Source organism: Ostrinia nubilalis, chromosome 26 (genome assembly GCF_963855985.1).
Source record: "Ostrinia nubilalis chromosome 26, ilOstNubi1.1, whole genome shotgun sequence".
Lineage (NCBI taxonomy): Eukaryota > Metazoa > Arthropoda > Insecta > Lepidoptera > Crambidae > Ostrinia > Ostrinia nubilalis.
In genome coordinates this window covers 4,740,689-4,761,232 of record NC_087113.1, presented here as the reverse complement: position 1 = coordinate 4,761,232, position 20,544 = coordinate 4,740,689, and the positions used below count along the sequence as shown (strand labels likewise).

The 20,544-nt window shown below is 37.4% G+C and overlaps 1 protein-coding gene across 3 annotated transcripts; it reads left to right on the top strand.

The window, feature by feature from the left end:
• Nucleotides 1–248: 248 nt before the first annotated feature.
• Nucleotides 249–19,944, top strand: LOC135084478 (deubiquitinase DESI2). 3 transcript variants are annotated; one of them, XM_063979265.1, is made up of 8 exons: nt 249–456; nt 4,323–4,450; nt 5,564–5,716; nt 7,582–7,671; nt 8,252–8,303; nt 13,611–13,699; nt 14,585–14,664; nt 15,773–19,944. In XM_063979265.1, exons 2-7 carry the CDS (start codon nt 4,341–4,343, stop codon nt 14,661–14,663), a joined length of 573 nt encoding a protein of 190 aa, XP_063835335.1. In that variant the 5' UTR covers nt 249–456; nt 4,323–4,340; the 3' UTR covers nt 14,664; nt 15,773–19,944. The 3 variants fall into 3 exon arrangements, with proteins under 3 accessions (XP_063835335.1, XP_063835333.1, XP_063835334.1); XM_063979263.1 differs by having other exon boundaries at nt 4,288–4,450; XM_063979264.1 differs by lacking the exon at nt 249–456 and adding an exon at nt 2,211–2,422.
• Nucleotides 19,945–20,544: the final 600 nt, after the last annotated feature.

Genomic DNA, 20,544 nt, shown 5'->3' with positions numbered 1-20,544 from the left:
CAGATCCGCGAGCATTAAAGACTCAATACTCAATATCTTTATTGCTTTTATCTTAAAAATGAAAATGTATACTATCAGTTTTCAAAATGAGACTAGAAATGCGAAAATAAAGGCAAATCTTTTTCAAAAAATTTCAACTATAAGCTCAAAACTTTGTCCCACAGGAACAATAATGCAGTAATGTCTTTAATAGTTTAATACTCTTGTCTATGGAACTAATTTCTATGCTCTATGCCCAAATTGTAAATGTCAGTTTTGTCAAAAAGTAAGCAAAGCACATTGGGGTTATTGTGTTCATTTTATTCTATTTTCTCGCAATACCTCATAGTTTTAATGTATTTTTGATAATTTAATTAATTATTTAGATATCCGAATGAGACGATGGAACTGATTATTTGAAGGCGTTTGTAAATTCTATGGAAAACGCGTGCTTAACAATAAGGCCAATTTATAGTGGTAAGTATTCTAATTATTTTGTTTAAATTCTATGCGATTAGCCGTAGTATTTTAGGTCACATGCTCTCTCCGTATGCGCGTGTTGTTACTGAATCCTTAACGTCATTATTTTTGCTAGTGATCGACAATATAATTTGCATACAATATTTCTTTCTGCCTGGTTGATTGATAGTTACTTGATTCAACCAATATGGTTTGACTTTATTATAATGCCATCCCATTCTCACATGGGTTTAGTACTTGATCCACTGTATAGTGTTTAGTGTTTTTAATTTATATCCTGAATTTCTTGGGCTATGGAACATTCTGCACTGCTAGATTCTGAAGATGAGGTATTTAAAATACGCTACTCATATGTGGGTAGTTGTAACCTTTGTTTTTGTTGTCTAAATATGAAATGTGTGAATTTTATGGCTTATAATAATTGTGACATTGCCATAAAGAAAGATGACTATAGGTGCAACTAATTCCTAATTAAGTGAAGGACTAATATTGACAGTCCACAGTTGAGAAGTATGTATAGAAATGAAGACATGCGATGCGTGCCGTAACCGTTCAGATCGGAGGGCGTCGGAGTCCCGGCCCGACGAGAGCGGGGGCGACCGCGACCCTCTGATCGACTCGCCCGTAGTCTCCCAGGACGAGTCCTACGATAATCGCAATTTAGTAAGAATCGCTAAGATGTTCCATATTTGTAGTTGCACTGTTTCTTTTTTGTGCACTTTATTCGAATTTGTGCACAATTTTTTGTATTTTTTCATTAGGTAGTTTGTTTTATTTCAGTCATGTTTATTTTTTTTCTGTAAATTAATGCATTAGAGAAAAATATCATTCTTTGTCAAAATATGTTGACGTTGGGCCTTGTTAGTCAAGTCCGAATGCAATTAAAATCGCTGCGTAAACAACAACATAGCAAACATACCGATTAATCCAAACTGATAGGAGTAATCTTGGTTATGAAAAGTAAACAAAGAAATATCATGGGTCATTAACAGGCTTGATAAAAGCCATCACTAATACATGTAGATTAAATCCGCCATATTAGATAATACTGGCCTAAGTGGCCTTCTAATAGTGATACTTTATACTTTATTGTTTATCTCATTTTTACAACACAACAAAAATTTTTTTCATTTAAATATGTAAAAAAAAATATACAAATAAAAAGGTAAACTTCAAAAAAGTTTGTAGGACAGTGCAGTAAAATAATAAAATTATCTTATCACACTTTATTGGATTGAATGAGGCGGCATAGAGCTTAATAAAGTGGTGCCAATGTATCAGATAAAGGTGCGAATACACTTGCTACAAAAACTTACATGCTCGTTGATCAGTTTTAAAGTGACATTTAGTATGGAAATGTCATTTTAAAATAGTGATCAACAACTGTGTAACTTTGTATTAGTAAGGGGGTAAGTAATTTTGTTCTACATAAAGTGCCTAAATTCCTTAATTAAATGCTTAATACATTTTTTATAAAGAAACTGTTTATAAAAAATATGTACCTACTCTTTTTTATGTAAGAATTTTTTTCTGCTATAAGCTATTAAATTTAATATTACCAGTAAGAAATTCTCAATGATGCTTAATTAATCAATAAAAGCATTTTTTTTATCAAAATAAGCTCTCTGAATAAAAATACATTTAAAAACTCTCCAATGGAAGAAACAATGTAAAAAAAAACTGATAACTATTATTTTCGCGCGCTCCTTTAGTTTAAGCATGTACGCACCTTTATCGCTGGCCTTGCCACGCGGAAAACAGTCAGTGTAAATGTGTTAAGCAAAAATGTTGTGTGCATAGGTCAAAGAAATGGACTAGTGTGCTTACATTGATACTCATGATAAAAAATAGTAGTGCTTTTTTAGATATTTAGAAATGTTATAGACAATGATTTGTGTTGTTAAGTGTAGTTAGTGATTACTGGACAATGAAAAAGAAAATTCACATAAATCCACCTAAAAAGGTAACTAATAATCATTTAAAAATAGGCACTAAATTAAAAAAATGGCCAAAGTAAATGTATTCTATGTGCTATTATTTAGTTTTATGGTATATTTTGTACATGCATGTTAAAGTTGTTTTTTTTTTTTATATTTAAATACATATTATTGTCTACCCAACTTTGTGCATGCTGTTAAAAATCTTTTTAAAATACAGCACACGTTATTACATACTATATTTCTTAGCTTTAAAATAAAAAATAAAAATTACTGTATTGTCCTTTTTTATTAAAAACTACTGTATAAAGGTATCACTAATGTACAGTCACACTTACGACCATTTATACAAAAGCGTTTATTCCCGTAGGCCAGGGGTCGGCAACCTGTGCCTCACGCACGAGCCGCATGCAGTTTTATCAATATAAAGTTGTGGCTCTATATGTATTTCCTTATTTTATTATATTTTATTATCAAACCCCTAAAATCACAGTTGAATAGCTTCTTAAAAAATGGAAATCTTTATACATAAATGTTTTTTTTATAAGCTGTCACTTTTTGGCCCTTCCTCTCCAAAAGTTTTGTCGACCTCTGCCTTCGTAGGTTAACTTAAAGTCCGATTTTTAATTCGACGGAATTCTGACAGCTGTCATTTTTTGACAATTCAGATGTAATAAGCCTTTTTTGCTTTGAATTATTAATAAATAATATGAAATGAAATTTCATCAACTACAACTTACAAGAATGAACTATTGTTTGTTTCGTGAATTCAATGTACACTAATTATTATGTACATTTTAGAGATTAAATAGAAAAAAACGTGTTTTTAACACAGTAAAACAACATATTAACATAAACGAAAATATGTATTGATCATCAATCATCATTATCGTCATCATAATCAACTTGGATTATAAAATTGGCATCTTGTTAAATTGATTATTTTATGAAGCTAAGATTTTATTAACAAAAGGATTTTCATAAAAAAGGTTTGTAACCCATGGATTATTGGCCAGGGAGTCCAGTAATAGAAAAATAATTTCCCAATTTTTTTTGTAACTTCTAAAATATGATAATAAAAATTCAAATAACCATTTTGAAATGATCAGTACATTTTTAAGCCTTAGTTTTTTAAGTGAAACCTTAAATTCAAGAAAGGATTATTTTTTAATTTGTGAAAATGCTCTCCATCCTTAGTGGGAATGTTTCAATGTTGGAAACACTTCTGAAATGTCAAAATTCCGTCGAATTAAAAATCAGAGTTTAGATAGGTGATTAATGTTGTACTAATAATGAACCTAGCGCACGTATTAATAAACTGTATTAACTCAAAAAATCTGTTAATTAATGCAGCCTGGGACGTCTTAGTCTTACTCACAAGGTGGACCAAATGACCTTAAGGTTGCAGAATGATGCTGGAGGCTATTTGCTTCCAACCGGCTATAATTGGGATATGCCTATGTTCAGCAGTGGAAGTCCTGTGGCTGAAATGATGATGACGATGACTCGAAAAATCGTAAAACAGATTTTTTGAGTTAACGCAGTTTATTACTGCGGGTTGCAGACCAAGAGCTAAATGCGAGATACGCTAAACTAATTTAGCTTAGCTCTTCATCTGTAACCTGCAATGTGCATATAGACTGGTCTGCGAGCACGTAGAATTTTGTCCAATGACCCCAAGCTACCCATCCTTATCGCTCGCGCGTAATTATGTTGCTATCACGCTCGCATACTCACTGCGGGCGCCCGTCGCACAGTCGCGACAGCTCAGCAATATAATTACGCGCGAGGGATAATGATGGGTAGCTTAGGGTCATTGGACAAAATTCTACGTGCTCACAGACCGGGCTTTAGTTTTCTCCAAATTCAAATTTAAATTTTGAACAACCAGCAACGAATTCAAATTTGGAACCGTTCTGTGCGCAGTCGTGCGGCATCTGCGCTATGTTCCCTTCGTGCATGTCGCTGCTGTCGCGGCGGCCGGACGCGCCCGCGCCGCGGCCCGGACAGGCGGCCGTCGTGCTAAATGTATACGACATGTATTGGACCAACTGGTGAGTGAATTTAGTGATACACGTTGAACACGCTGGTTTTTGTTATAGGCTGTAAAACACTGACGGAGGTAGATGGGTCTAAGACGCATCTTCTAACAAGCCTAACATGTCAGTAGAAGAAACCTTATAATTTAACCTATATTAGGCTTCCCAGGGCCGTCTTTAACCTACTGGAGGCCCTGGCCATTTAAGAACCAAAAGCCCCCCTTGATCGCGGGGCCCTGGGCACGTGTCCAAGTCCAAAGTGCCCAGTGGGAACAAGGGGCATGAGGCTTCCTCAATGCGTCTTAAGCCCATCTACCTCTGCTGTCAATGTTAACATGCTAATTTTGGGACACCCTGTATATGGGCTTGCTCATGTTCGTAAACTCTGATAATTGTAAAACCCCACCATACGTTACCATAAGTTTTATTCTTAAGTGAGTAAGAAGAGACTAAAAAGACTGTATTTTTTTTTAATTCTGACTGACAGACCCAAAGGCCCCCAACAGATTTCCACAACGGCCGGTCCTGTGATTCCCGTATCCTTCTGCTCCCGCGACCTTCAACAGATCGTCAGTCTACCAAAGTCGGTCTAATGAAAAAGTAGAATATTCTACATGACATATTTCATTTTATCTAATCGTAGACTTATTAACAGGTTTATTTATTGCTGACAGCTACATCAATAAAATGAGAATGAAAAATATCTTTTGGGTAGGCCGAATTGAATACTAAAGCCCCCCTCGCCCACAGCGACGTTTTGTAGCGATGCAGTCGCGCTGCTGTAGCGCGTTAGTAGCGCGTTGGCATCACTTCTGTAGTGCGTTACAATGAGGGCTATCGTTTTTATACTTAACAGTTGGCACCCCTGGCGATTGACAGGACCTTACTCTACAGTGGCGCCATCTTGATGAGTGCAAATGCGATAGTCCTCCTACCACTTTAGCGCTCACAAGTTGGCGCCACTGTCTTCGCTACTAGCAAGTGACAGGACCTTACTCTAAAGTGGCGCTAACTGGTGAGCGCTAAAACGATAGCCCTCATTATAATCGATCATAATCATAATCGCTACGTGCGTTTCGGACAAAAAGTCGTCGTGACCGACGGCCCTAATGGCATCGTTTTTCTCAGGTACACAGCCGGCGCAGGCGTTGGTGTGTTTCACAGTGGGGTCCAAGTTCACGGTTCGGAGTGGGCGTACGGCGGCCACCCGTACGCCTTCACGGGCGTCTTCGAGATCACGCCGCGCGACGAGAGAGAGCTGGGCGAGCAGTTCCGGTTCAGGTGAGTGTGCCAGGACCGCAGGGGTCCAGGCCGCAGGGGTCCAGGCCACAGCGGGGTCCAGGCCACAGCGGGGTTCAGGCCCGCAGGGGGGTCCAGGCCACAGCGGGGTCCAGGACCGCAGGGGGTCCAGGCCACAGTGGGGTCCAAGTCCACGGCTCGGAGTGGGCGTACGGCGGCCATCCATACGCCTTCACGGGCGTCTTCGAGATCACGCCGCGTGACGAGAGCGAACTGGGCGAGCAGTTCCGGTTCAGGTAAGTGTGCATAGCCCGATGGATTAGCAAGCTGAAGTGGCAATGGGCAGGGCACATAGTACGCAGAAATGATGGCCGATGGGGCAGCAAGGTTCTGGAATGGAAGCCGCGTACCGGAAAACGCAGCGTGGGACGTCCACCTACAAGGTAAAGGTAGCAGGGAAGCGCTGGACGCAGGCCGCTACCAATCGATCAACATGGAAAGCATTGGGGGAGGCCTATGTTCAGCAGTGGACGTCCTATGGCTGAAATGATGATGATGAGTGTGCTGCGGTCCGCAGGGGTCCATCCAGGCCCGCAGGGGGTCCAGGGCCACAGCGGGGTCCAGGCCTGCGGCGGGGTCCTGGCTTGCAGTGGGGTCCCGGCCCATAGCGGGGTTTTAATGCCTATTTCGTTAATATGACATGTATGCCACGATTTTGGTATAAAAAATACAACAGCACCTAAGTAATTAATTTCTTGTAGTAGATTAATCCAATTAAATCTACTTATGTTGTCTACATAAAGAATATTCATTATTATGAATGGATAGTTGAGTTGCTCATTCCTACTTTTTTTTTACAAGCACTTGTTATTATATTTCCGGTCTTCAAAATATCCGTAGATAAGTTGCTAAGTGATGATAACTCCAAAACACATACTCGTCATGCAATACCGTACGTCTTTAGTAGGTCAACTTTCGTCACTTGACGACATTCTGTGCGCTACTGATGGGGCCGTAAGGTCAGATCAAGGCCTGACGCCTGTCTGGTGTCACGGCGTGTCAAGGGCGACAATGATAGCTATATCGTGGCACCGATCGAGCGTGGAACCTGTATCGATGTCAGGTGTATCGATTGCTTTGTGAAAGACTTGGGACAAACTTTTTAGTTTTAGAGTACAGCAGCGTCAAATATTTCGTGACAAAGTAGCCGAAAAGTGCGCAACTCGTCATTTAGTTTTTGTGTTGTCATGTATACTTTTAGGCCAGTTTGAGTGTCACGAACTATTTTGACGGTGACTGTACGTTAAAGTTGAACAGTACAAATCAGATATTTATTTGATTTATGTATGTTTGCGTTGTTGTAGGAAATTAGTTTTAAAGTGGCATTTAGTATGGAAATGTAATTTGAAAGTAGTTTTCAACACGAATGTAACTTTTATTAGTAAGCCGGTACAAATAATTACAACCTGCGGTACCTATTGCAAAACAACGCTTAAAACTCTATTCAATCTCAATGAAAGATTCTATCCTATGATTTGTCTAGATAGATATTGAACTTAGAACCAATCAAAAGCTCCAGTAAGTATAATATACATATACTTTTGTGCTTCGTTCAATGATATGCACCATCGTCACATTATGAAATGGGGGAATATGCTATCGTACATACTACACGTACATGTTGCATTAAAATAACAGTATGTCATCGATATAAACCAGACAAAGTCTATAGAATTTTTAAAAATAGAGAAAGTACCGCTAACCCGTCCTGTTACGAATCAGTTCTTTGCCAAAATAGTTCAGCGGTGACGGGGTTCGAACCCGCGTTTCTTGGAATTCGGTTTCCAATTCCGACACTTGAGCTATGTGCCGCATTCAATTTCTAACGCAATGTCCGTTTGTTGCAGACAAAGCGTACACATAGGGTATACGGACTTCAGCGAAGAGGAGGTGCGGCGGTTAGTGGCCGAGCTCGGCAAGCAGTTCCGCGGTGACAGGTATGTATGCTCATCATCACCATCATCTATTTATAGGACGCCCAAAAAATTTTGATCCCATCAACATAAGCAAAGATTTGTGTCAGTATACGCTGCGCTGATGTCTAGCGTAGTCGGACTGACAAGTCTTGCAGACATTTAACTAAAGCGTGGCAACTGTGGGTCTACATAAAGTGCACATTATAATCGCAAACCAGTCGAAAAATGGTCGAAAGGGCTTATTTTTGTATGGAGTTATGACTAATATGTATTGCATCAGTGTGACTACGTATTTGCCTCAAGTTTCGTTGAGCGACCTATATCGTTTCAGCCATCAGAAAAAAGAAACAATTTGTTTAGAATTTTAGGTCATTCATCTGTACTATTTTCTGTCGGCAACATATCAATGTAAACTTGTCTTAAGTAATTTTATTAGAAGTAATTTTGTAATTCACTGTATGCTTAATTTAATATGCTGTTTACAAATCCTCAAAAAGTGGAATCAAGGATCTGACTCATTTACTTCTTCAAATAAATTATTTTTAATACGAAGCTTAGTCATTAATTATTGTTATTTTAACGGAACCATGATTAATTTCAGATACCATCTTATGAACAACAACTGCAATCACTTCACATCTGCCTTTTGTCTGGTAAGTCAAGCCAAAACACTATTCATCTTATGTAGTTGCAATACGTTCTCTTTTGCAATGAAAATGTACAGCAGTTCTCTTGACTGTATATGACGTTTATTTACGTCAGAATAAACGTCATCTAGTCAACAATAACTTTTGACGTGCGTGTAAATGAAGTTCCGTGGATAATGTTCACTCATCGTTTAGTTCTAGCTACATAAAATTAGTGTTACTAATTTTTTAAGAAAATGGTTATGTGACCTTGTCCTTTCTAAGTTTGTGGCTTTAAAACTGAACGCTACCTTGTTTTAATTTAGAATCCTGCTACACTAGCATTATAATGAAGTAGAACTACTTAGTGATTTGGTTGCGTGTATGTTACATGTTTGTAACTGAAATAAACTAATTTAAATAAATAAAAGACATTAGTCGTTTCACTTGTCATAACGGTTTTCATGCTCTATTTTACTCCTTCAAGACTTTTCGGTAAAATGTAGCCTATGTCAGAATACAATCTTTCTCTACTGTTTATCATAACTAAGTTGTAGAGCGGTTTAAGCGTAAAAACGGAACAAAATTTATAAACTTACGTATTTATAACTATGCGTACATTAAGGCTGGGTTGCACCATCTTACTTTAACTGTAACAGACGTCAAAAATCTGTCAAACTCCATACAAAAACACCAATTATTGTTATAGTTACGGTTAAAGTTAGGTGGTGTAACTTAGCCTAATAGTTTAAAAACTTCACAAAGTAAGGTGCTCAGATAATTGAAACGTTTAAATATTAACAGGTGGTGTGGCGACGTAATTATAAGTTGTTGTACGACCCTGAATGGCTAAACTAAAGCTTCTAGGTCACATATTAAATAAGTTACTTTTATAGAAATCAATATGTCTGTCGCTTTCATAGAGGAATACATTCTATTTAATGAATTATTAATGTTATTTTTAAGGCTACAAACTTAACGACAGACATGAATTATGCTAGAGAAAAAAAAATTTAGATAAATAATTAGTACCTCTAAAACATTTAATTACATCCTGTAAATGAAATAATATTTTTTAAATTAATTCGTATGTGGCCTACTTACATACTTCCGAACACGTAAACTTGCAGGAGTTTTTACAACGAACTAGAACTAGTTAATAATATTCAACAATAAATAAATGGACAGACAGCTAAGGTTACTTTTACATTTTCTTTATCTTTTTCACATCATCATCATCGTCATCACTGCAGGCTTACACGATCCTCTCTAATTTACCAGAGGCAAGGACGATTTGCCCTACACTATAATAATTGAATCAATATTTTTAGTTACTCGAAGCTAATCGTACCTCTGATTTAGCTCATTCCATGCGTACATTTGTGTAATTGATATGGCGCAGTTACACTATGCGGGATATTGATCGAGACATAGTGTAAACATGCACTTCAGTTAGTTTCGCCGTGGGTCGTCCATACCTCGGTGTGCGTGCTCGCGCTTCGTCTCGGTCAATTTCCCGCGTAGTGCAAGAGCCAACACGATATAACAAGGGAATACAATTGTAAAGGAAATCAGAGACAGATAACATCATTATCTGGTTGAGTGACCCACACAAAGGTGAAGCGAGGCGACGAATTATCGCTTATTAGCTCGCTATCTACCGTCTAACTGGGCGAGTCGACGACCTCCGCTCGATACGAGCCCGTATTTAAATTGACGAGTACTTATGAATCAACGTTAAAAAGATTTCTAGTAGTTTGTAGTACAAATGACTCATTTTCCCGTTAGCATTACGTGTGTTTGGAGTCGCTGGGTTCACCGAAATAGTCCAGAGGTCGAAAATTGGAACTAGCATCCTCTACAATCAACCGTTGGACGCTGAATAGGTCCGTAATTAATCGTAACTTAGATTTGCCTTCTCTGACTATGGGACCAAATTATGCAAACATCAGGCCTCTTCAACCCGTCTGGCCAGTTTGGAGAGTGTAGAGCAAATCAAATGGGCTTTTGGTAAATTAGAGAGGTTCGTGCTCCTGCATCGGTGATAACGATGAATATTTTGGTCTTTGGGAGCATTCTGCGATTGAACTGTCAAATGCCAATGGCGGATTAAAAGTGTTTCACACTATATCTAATCTACCTAAAAATAAATAGTTTTAAGTAAACTTATTTGTTAAACGCTTGAGAAAGTTACGAAAGTATTCAGATTACTTTTATTATATTAAACCTTTTTTTTTAAGCATGCGTAAAATGATTGATTGATTTCCTGACTTATTTACTCATAATATTGAACGAACGATTTAAAATAATTAAAACTTTCTCCACATCATTAGTTTATGATAATTAAATATATTATTAAGAAAACAGTTTATTGCTACGTTTGTTTGTTTGTTCTTTATTCAATGGATTTCTAAGGATAGTTTACGTCAAGCTGCAGTACATCTAAAGTATCCATACAAAAGCATTTGTTTTATTGTTTAAAACGTAATCACCCGGAACAAATAACGCGAGATGAGGTAAAAAATATCGCCGCACTTACGTTCATATAATAACAATAGAATTGCTCGCGATATCCTCGATTCAGGCCAATTAAGGCGGATAATTAACAATGTAAAGCCACGCACGTGCTGTCATTCAGTGGGCGTACAGTCAAAATAATTTATGTTTTAGTGGAGTTTTCTTTTGTTACAGTAGGATTTATTGGGTGTACCTATTTTAACAGACTTATACAATTTTGGCCTTTAATTAAAGGGTGTAAGGGATAACCCAAGTAACAATTTACTCCATTTAAGAGTTCACATTTAGTTCCAATGTGTACTTAAAGCATTAGTACAGTTCACTCGTGATGTATAAGCTGTATTATTGCAATTAATTACACCTATACCTGTCTAAGGGACTTATAGGAGTGTAGACTAGTGTAGAGTTATACTTTTATACGATTGTTGGTGTTATAATACTCTAACAACTATCCTTTAGTCAGCCATCTGACTAAGAGCATTATAGGAGGGTAGAGATACGGCAACCGCTGTTTAACGGCCTACTTGTACGATGTTATAGAGCTAGCATTTTAATAGAACACACGTGGTCATTTATAAAGCCAAAGGCTGTTATGTTTACTTGTTTTAGACTGTTATACAGCTAGTAGCTGTAGTAGGACTTGTTTGTGATAATTAAAATAACCTTTTTTTACTATCTGTACAAAAGTGTTTCAATGGTTCGCATGTACACTGTAGGCTGTTAAAAGGACTATATGTGTTGTCCATTAACATCAATAGCAGTTTATTTGTCCACAAGTACTACTCTTATTTGCTTTAAGCTGAACACGAATGTGAATGTGATATTCTATTACACATTTCCCCAAGCCTGTTTTTAGTTGTTCATGGTGGTTCTGTACATGATGCAGAGGAAAATATTATGCCTGAACCTGAAATTTCCCTTTAAAATATACCAGATATCAGAGTGTGATGATTGCAGTTCTTGTGATAGTGAATACCATTTTGATTTGGACAATTATTTAACCTTTCGCAAAAAAAAATAAGAACATGGGCTATTGAAAATCGTATTCCTCATTCCGCTTTGAATAAATTGTCAAGCATAATAAACGAATTTAAACCGGGAACACTACCGTCTGATGCTTTAGGTATTCATACTTGACTATTAGTACCTGGGCTAGGCGATTTAACGGACATTGATAATTTTTATTGCGGATCTCTAAAATTTCAGTATTTGAAAGAATTAAAGATACACAATTGACCTGAACTAGGTACATCTTAAAGCTGTACATAAGTTCACATTAGAATAAATTTATAGACATTAGCGCTGTAGTGGTACAAATGTGGAACTTCATATAGATAACAGCATTCTAACAGAACACATGTGAACCTAATATACGCTCACCGCATTAAATTGGAGTTATAACAGTTCACATAGCCGTATTTCATTTCCACCATTTTGTTCTACATAACCTAAAATATTTACCAAATAAATCTCCAAAATTAATGCAGATTTATCACAAAATTCGCAGATAGAGCGATTGAGTTTGGTTTCATGTTATAATTAATTACCGTAATATAATTATAATGTCAATCCAATATCAAAAACTGAAAATTGTAGATTTCCTCTCAGCCAGTTTTAAATATTTTAAAATGAATATCGCGTTTTTACAGAGGCGCGTAAATATTTTAGCTGTAAATATGTATACATTTCACGATAAAGTTGCATTCCCAATGGCATTAACATTATTAAGTATTTAAAACCCGTGTTATTATTTGCATAAATGATTATCCCGAGTTGTTTCCCTCTTGGCACTCACGTACAAATACCAAACTAATATTAAAATGTGGAAATAATTTAAGACACACGTGAACTTTAGGTAGCATTGGAGTACTTTTGTCGGACTTTATAACTTTGAAAGCTGTGCATTTAGCCACTTGTTACTCTTTATTGTCCTCACGTACGTTGTATGGTTCACACTGCGTCCCATATAGTGCCGTAAGTCAGCCTTAAGTACGATGTTACTATTTAAACTGCTATTATAATGCTATTATACTGCTAATGTACAGCCATAGTGAACTTAAAGCTGTCTAATTTGTGCCCAAACTGGTTCTATAAAAGCATTATAGCAAGCTATACAGCTCGTATACAGCTGACATACACAGCTTGTGGAGTACATGTGAACGACTATTGAACTCTTAAATGGAGTAAAATGTTACTTGGGAAGTTATCAAAAACTAAGTCATACTTCTGTTTCCTTTGTTAAGATTTTTTAAATTTTATTGACTGCGAACAACGGCCTACTAGGATGCGTGCTACGATATAATATCTTATTGAGGCATTTTATCGATTTTGGACGATAAGTCCGTACACTTGTAGTTAAAATCGACGATAAAATTATATCATGGCGCGCATCCTAACCCGGCTCGCCGGGATTCGTCGTGTTTGACGCAGAATAAGGCCGCTTGTAGACATCCGTTTTTTTGACCGGACAACGGCCCGATTTTTTCACCGGATTTAGCGGTGGTGTATAGTTTATAATGGACGTGTGCACATGCATCGGACATGGGTCCGGCTAGAAAATTGACAACAAACAAAGGATATCCGTTTTTTGACGGTCCGTCGTCCGGTGAAAAAACGGACGTCTAAAAGCGCTCTAAGCGACTCTGAGAAGTACATTTGAGTCGAGTAGGTACATATTTTGCGAAATGCAAATTCTGCGTCTGACCCGATCTGGGGTCGTCTATTAGAGTGCTCTGCCAGAGGTCGCGGGTTCTATTCCCACACGACCCAAGTATTTTTCTTCCAACAATGTCGTGCAACGATGTCGTTATGTTGCAGGCGCTGTGTTCCCGCGACATCCCGGCGTGGGTCAACCGGCTGGCGTACGTTAGCTCGTGCGTGCCCTTCCTACAGCGCTGCCTGCCCAAGTGAGTGGCTGAACTTGCCCATCAAATTACCTCTCAATAAAAGCTTAAAATAATTTTCAAATGTCTTTGGAAAGCTTGACCAGAAACTACACCGCTAATAGAAGCTTCAAACAAGGGTTTACTTATGAACTGATATAAATGCAAAAATCAAATTGGTTTTGCTTTTTCTGACCTTAAAAGATCGATAGGACAATATCCACATGATGTTTTGAAGTCCGCGTCAATAGAATCGGTCAGTTTTGGAAATATAGTTAAAAAAATAACTCAATCACTCGTCTTGAGATAATTGCCCTCCAACCACGACGTCTGCGTAACCGCACAGACGGAACTCCGCATGCGTATGTAATACGCATGCGGAGTTTCCACGCAAAATTGGTTTTGCTTTTTCTGACCTTAAAAGATCGATAGGACAATATCCACATGATGTTTTGAAGTCCGCGTCAATAGAATCGGTCAGTTTTGGAAATATAGTTAAAAAAATAACTCAATCACTCGTCTTGAGATAATTGCCCTTCAACCACGACGTCTGCGTAACCGCACAGACGGAACTCCGCATGCGTATTACAAATCTTAGCAACCAGTTGCTAGTTGTACAATAGCAAAGCGACTGCTACGCCAACGTCGCCAACCAATGACAACGCCACGTTCAATTGCAGATGGCGCTAGTTTCCATACATTATTCGCAGTAGAGTTGCATTGCAAGTACAATTAGCAACCGGTTGCTAAGATTCGTAATAACCCCGCTGGTCTCGCTTGGAAATAAAACCGCAGTTTCTCCACCGCGGAGTTTGCGGATGTTAAGTTAACCGCTTCGTGAGTTGTTAGCCTCAAATCAAATGATCAGAGGCGTTGATGTTGTTTACTACAGCCCTGTGTTGTGCGCAGGGAGTGGCTGACGCCGGCCGCGCTGCAGCAGTCTTTAGCGGCGCACTCGCGCTCGTCGTCGCCGCACACGCCGCAGTAGCGTGAGTACTCTATAAGTCTATACTCTATGGTTATACAGCCTATAAGTATAGACTAAGCCTATAGATAAAGCGCAATACACACTGAGCCCGCCGGGCCGCCGACAAAGCCCGGCGACACAACCCGGCGGCCTGTATGAAAAAAATCATGTCGGCAACATGTGCCCGCGCGTGTTACCCGCCGACATGTTGGCGGCTTGGGTACGCCTGCGCTCAGTTGCCCGGCGACGCTCGACCTGTAGTGACGTGGTTGTATGCTGACTGCCAAATAAACTCATCTCAAGCCGCCGACATGCCGCCGACCAAATTTTCCGACTTGTAATAAGTGAAGCCGGCAAACTAGACCGCCGACAAAAAGTAGCCGACATGTATTGTATTGTCATAATGTGTGTTAATAAAGTTATATGTCGGCGGCCCGGCGGGCTCAATGTGTATTGCGCTTAAAAAAGCAAGCTGGATGCAGGCCGATGGATTAATAGCAAGCTGGAGTGGCAATAGGCAGGGCACATAGTACGCAGAACTGACGGCCGATGATGCAGCAAAGTTCTGAAGTGGAGGCCTCGTATCGAAAAGCGCAGCGTAGGACGTCCATCAATAAGATAGACCAACGTCTTCATAATGGTAACAGCAAGGCATGCATGGATGCAAGTCGCTACCAACCGGTCATCATGGAAATCATTGGGAGAGGCCTATGTTCAGCAGTGGACGTCCTATGGCTGAAAAGATAATGATGATGAGACTGAAGCAGTCATCTGTCCCAGAGGTCCCGGGCTCGATACCCAGATGGCCCGGGCTCGATTCCCAGAGGTAAAAAAATCTGGTCTGGTTTAATTGGTAGTAGAACTCGTTCCAAGTCCACTGGCTATCTTAGTAGCTAGCTAGCGTTTGAAGATTCCGGGTGAATTCAGATCAGTTTACAGGCTAAGAGCTTCTGCGTTGTAGATCAAAAACTTCTTTACTCTCTGCATCTATAAATAAAGTAATTATTGTTTAGAAAGATTTAGCTCCTCCTACGACATGAAATCTCACTAGTTGGCGCCACTGACTTAGCCACTAGCGAGTGCCATTAGCATCAAATAAATATTGATTTTCTTTTACTTTTCTCCCACAGATCACGTACTGCGGTAATGCAGCCAGGAGTCGTCGTGTTGTGCGAATCTAGATCTAACGCTAGGTAAGACGTTTGGCGCATTGTCGATCCTCTACTGTTATTATAGCGTAGTCGTAAGCGTTATGCGTTATTGGGATAACGTTAAAGCGTTACAGTACCAGTCGCTGGCTGGAAAGAAAACAAGTTTTTTTTTGTGTCATATTTGCTTCAAAAGCGCCATCTCTTGGACGAAGATCAGACTATTCAGACACAGATGTTCTTTTTCCAATAACAGATGGCGCTGTATAAGACTTGATATTCGGCCAAAAACTTACATTACCAAGCTTCGTTCGGATCGCTTGGATTAAGTGATAAATTAATATTTTACTGAATCGGAATTGTTACTAAATTGCAAGATATTTTTTGAAAGTGACGCCTTATTGTATAATGTTTGAGCTTTTTACAATTCAATGTTATAAAGTGTTAATATAAGGATTTACAAAGATGTAAAATTGTAAAATAACTCTGTGCCTGTTTTTACACATTTGCTCTTTACCGTTTGCTAAGGAATCACGAATTTACTTTACCCTCATTTCTTTTAACATTTGAATGTGCTTATGGCGTCCCATTGTACCTGAACAATTTTCCTTTGCCCCAAAGCATTCTAAAGTTATCCTTGTTGTAAAATTAATGCCTGGGTTCGCGCGTGGTACTTCTATCGAGCATTTAAATCGAGTACATACTCATCACACCATAGTGATTCAAGATCAACCGATAGGTACTCACATGGTGAATTTCAGTGTATCCCAATTTGAAACTAGGTAGGTATATGAAATACTATGAATAATGGCTGACTCTTATTTTAAAACAACCTCGCTCTCATTGACTTCAATGAGTTTTTTTACACGTAAAAAGGACAGCCTAGTACATGAAAAAAATTTCTTCTAACTTCTAAATAAATCCACCGAAACGTTAGCAACGTTTAACATTAGTTTAAGCATCGAGTATAAATAAAATTGCAGTGTTAACGAACAGCTATACAAAATGCTCTAGTGTTGGGTGTTAGTCGATTTAAAATTCGATAAACAAACGCGAACCCGAGTCGAGTTGTATAATACGTAGTCATAGTTCCGTCCGCGTGGTTTGTAATGAATGGTTCACACTACTGTCCTAAGTGCATTCTCGTTGTTCGTCAATTTGCGACATAATCCACGTATTGATAGAACGAAATTATTAGGGTACGTTAAGTTTTAGTGCGGTGTGTTGGCCATTTTTGACTTCAAGAAGTCTATAAACTTCGCTAGATGATGCGATTCTATTGGTTCTTTACGAACACATATTATCCCTCATTACGCATCCTCGCTCATCTCTGGTGGAAACGCAGCCTAAAGGTGGACACAAACAAATGAAATAAAATACCGTATGTTATGCATGCATAAACTAAAGCTTCTTACACACTGCGACTTGTTGCAGAGATTCAGTCAGAAGCACGCGGTGATACAAAGTCAAAAATGGCGTCTATAATATTTATTTGAAAATTATAGTCCGACAGCAAAAATATCTAATAATAAACTTGACAATACAGTGAAGGAGTCTCTATTCTTCAAATCTTATAATGTTTTGACATAGAGTTAGATTGCAAAATCGAATCTTATGTTACATAATATTACATTACAAGTGATGCTCCAAGTGAATGAGCACCTTAATGTCAGGTTTCACTAACATTTGTTGTCGGTCTATAAAAAATTAAAATAAGTGAGTGTTAATTTAAATTGAATTTGTTGTAACTAGTGAATATTGTTGGAGTTTATTTAAATATTAGGTAAATAGATTTGTTTAAGGTCTCGTTGAAATGCATTTAGTACATACTGTGGGCTACGAGCCTCTCTAGTTTGGTCTCGTGCGGTTGGCTACAGAATATATTGATAATAATAATTAATATTATTCTTTCTTAGTTTTATTCGTGCCTTTTTGTGTAGGCTCATTGTCCCTTACAGAAAGACCGCTTTCGTATTTCTTATTTTATATTTGAATCGACCTTTTTTTCTCCAAATGCACACTAATGTTAGAATTTTTAAGCCATTTTCGACGGTATCCTTATGAATTAGAGTACAATATTTGTATGCCTTTTCTCAGTCATATTACTGAAGCCAACTGTACATAAAATGTACGGTTAACAGTGCGAATAGCTCGAAAGACTTCATAATCTCAAATTCGAGCTGGTATTGTTCACTGTGCAAAAGGTGATGGTGTGAGAAATTGTACGTTATTACATATTTCATAAGAGCGATAGTCGTATGTTAATGTCGCTAAGGTAAGGCCACACTTTTGGCGTGTTGAATGCTGGTTGATACTCGCCTAGCACACGCTAAGTGTGGCTGTAGCCTTAAAAGGGTGACGTTTCTTATTAAGGTTCACATTTAAGTGCCATGTAAAGGAGTGAAAGTTATATTACTATTAGGTAAATATTTATCCTCTGACTTATGATACAAAGACGGAAAAATAACAGTAAGTACAGTTGATAAAAAAGTATCACTAGTTTTCATTTAAATTTCAATGGGAAGTAAACAATTAAAAAAATCCAAATATTGTGTTCCCAAAAAACCATAACAAACAACCCTTATTAGACTAGTGATATTTATTTAAAACAAAACCTAGTGTAATGTAGTTTTTTCATGTAATTAGTAAAGTTATTTAATGAAATGAATCTAAAATGTTTTCCTCTTTGTATTCATACGATTGTATTTGACTTAAAGACGAAAGTTAGTAGTTGTATCTTTGTAAAATAGCATTTTTCTTGACAATGCGCCAACACTTCATTGGGATGCGCGTACGTCGGTAGGAGGCAATGATAACGACCGTTGCCAATTGAAAATCGAACACATAACTTGCAACACCAACAATGGACAGCTAGTGTTGCCATGTAACAAAATAATTCAGTGAAAGAATTATAAAAGTTGTGTTATTATTGCCCTCTGTATCCGTACACGCATTCCTGTTTAAATATTGAATTCACGATTATGTGCCACTTTTCACCTTAGTGTTTCAATTTATGACATTTTTGTAAGTAAATTTTAGTTAAGGTAACGATTGGCGAAATGAAAACGAGCCTTAAGCCGCCGGGTAGCATGGAATTGATTTTAAAATAATTTTCTCTATTTTCTTTAGGGTGTTCACAAATTATTTTCTGTTATGTATGTTGAGGCGCAAGCGTTAAATCTCTAGTTTAATGGTATGAAACCTCAATAAATGGTCTTTAAACGAATTCAGGTCAGTAATGTGACGAATGATCCCCGTACGAATGTTGTTGAAAATTGTGTTTGAATCGAAATCACAATTTATTAAAATATCAAGTTGGTAGAATCTTGATTGAATTACCAATGGCTTAAATTATGAATACGTGAACACATCGATTGTGCATGTGTATAGATTAATCAAAGGCGATACCAAATGTAAAGGGTTACGCAAAACGTACCGCATTTACGCTCGTTTGGGCTCACCCTAAACGTTGAATGATTATTTTATTTTACTCACAATTTACATTTATTTCTCGTGAGGTCCTAAATGTTAAATAAAGCACTAAATGAAAATAATAATGTATGCAAGCACTGAATAGATTAATGAGATAATTGGTTTTAATTTCATGTAATTTATTTTTAATGTAGGCATTTTATTTAGTTAATAATTTATATTAAACGCAGAATACGGAGCCACAAATTATTACTTTGTGTTATTGATTTCTATTGCACTCTTTTACAATAATATCGATACATTTTAACGCGATTACGGAACTCACATTTCAATTTACCATTACCCATGAGCAAGCAAGGCATTTACCACAGCATCTACTGTGCATTTACTGTAAACGCCAATCTATACCGCTTTTTATACTAATTTATTTTGTATTTTATTAAAATAATTGTGGTTTTAGGTTTTACAAATTCCTATATGCTTTACATCAATTTTATATTTTTACATAAAACACATTGGATATAGGATCATTTTATACATATACGCTGTTTGTAATACAATATGACATGTTAGTCAGAAAGTCCACCGAAGGAAGAGATTGGTTTGAAGAGACCAAATACAATGGAAAAATAGACGTTTCAGTAGTGCCTAAAATAACAATGTTACCTACATAGATAAGTTTAAAACAAAAATAGTGTAATCAATAAACATTTTCAATATGACACTTTTTTAATTCAAAATATACTATAAAACCGCACTGTATATTATACATTACATACATACTCTCGTTCTCATGACAATAATTATTTATATTTAATTTTGTCTTATACTTACATTTTCCTAGCTATTGCTTGTACTGATTGTAACATATTCATCAGCGCATTATATGGCTCGTAGTCAAAGTTCAGAATAAGTTAAAGCACTCTTAGATAGATGAACAGTTGTCGTTTTAGTTGTGTACAGTGTTGGCAAAAAGTTAATCTGATTAATGATTAAAAATTAATGATTAAAATCATAATCAAATTTTTTTGATTATGATTAGTTAATCATTAATCAAAACTTTTGATTAAGATTAATTAATCATAATCATTAATCGTTAATTTGATTATTTGATTAACTATCTACTATTTTCATAAGAAAAGGGTTGGGAGTGTATGAAAAGGTACCCGCGACTTATAAAATATCTAGCAAAGGGGGGATCTGGGAGTTGTACTGTCGTTTTCCCAAAAAACTGCGTCAATTTTCACTACTCAAAACACTTATCGCACTAGTTTTGTTTCTCACAATTCCATCTATTCTTCCGGTATCCTCCAGCAAAATTG

Bases quoted from the DNA above. Each gene is read 5' to 3' on its own strand.
- LOC135084478 (XM_063979263.1), top strand. From the start codon at position 417: ATGGAAAACGCGTGCTTAACAATAAGGCCAATTTATAGTG. The intron at 457-4,287 runs GTAAGTATTCTA...TTGAACAACCAG, and splicing joins AATAAGGCCAATTTATAGTG to CAACGAATTCAAATTTGGAA. The intron at 5,717-7,581 runs GTGAGTGTGCCA...CGTTTGTTGCAG, and splicing joins GGCGAGCAGTTCCGGTTCAG to ACAAAGCGTACACATAGGGT.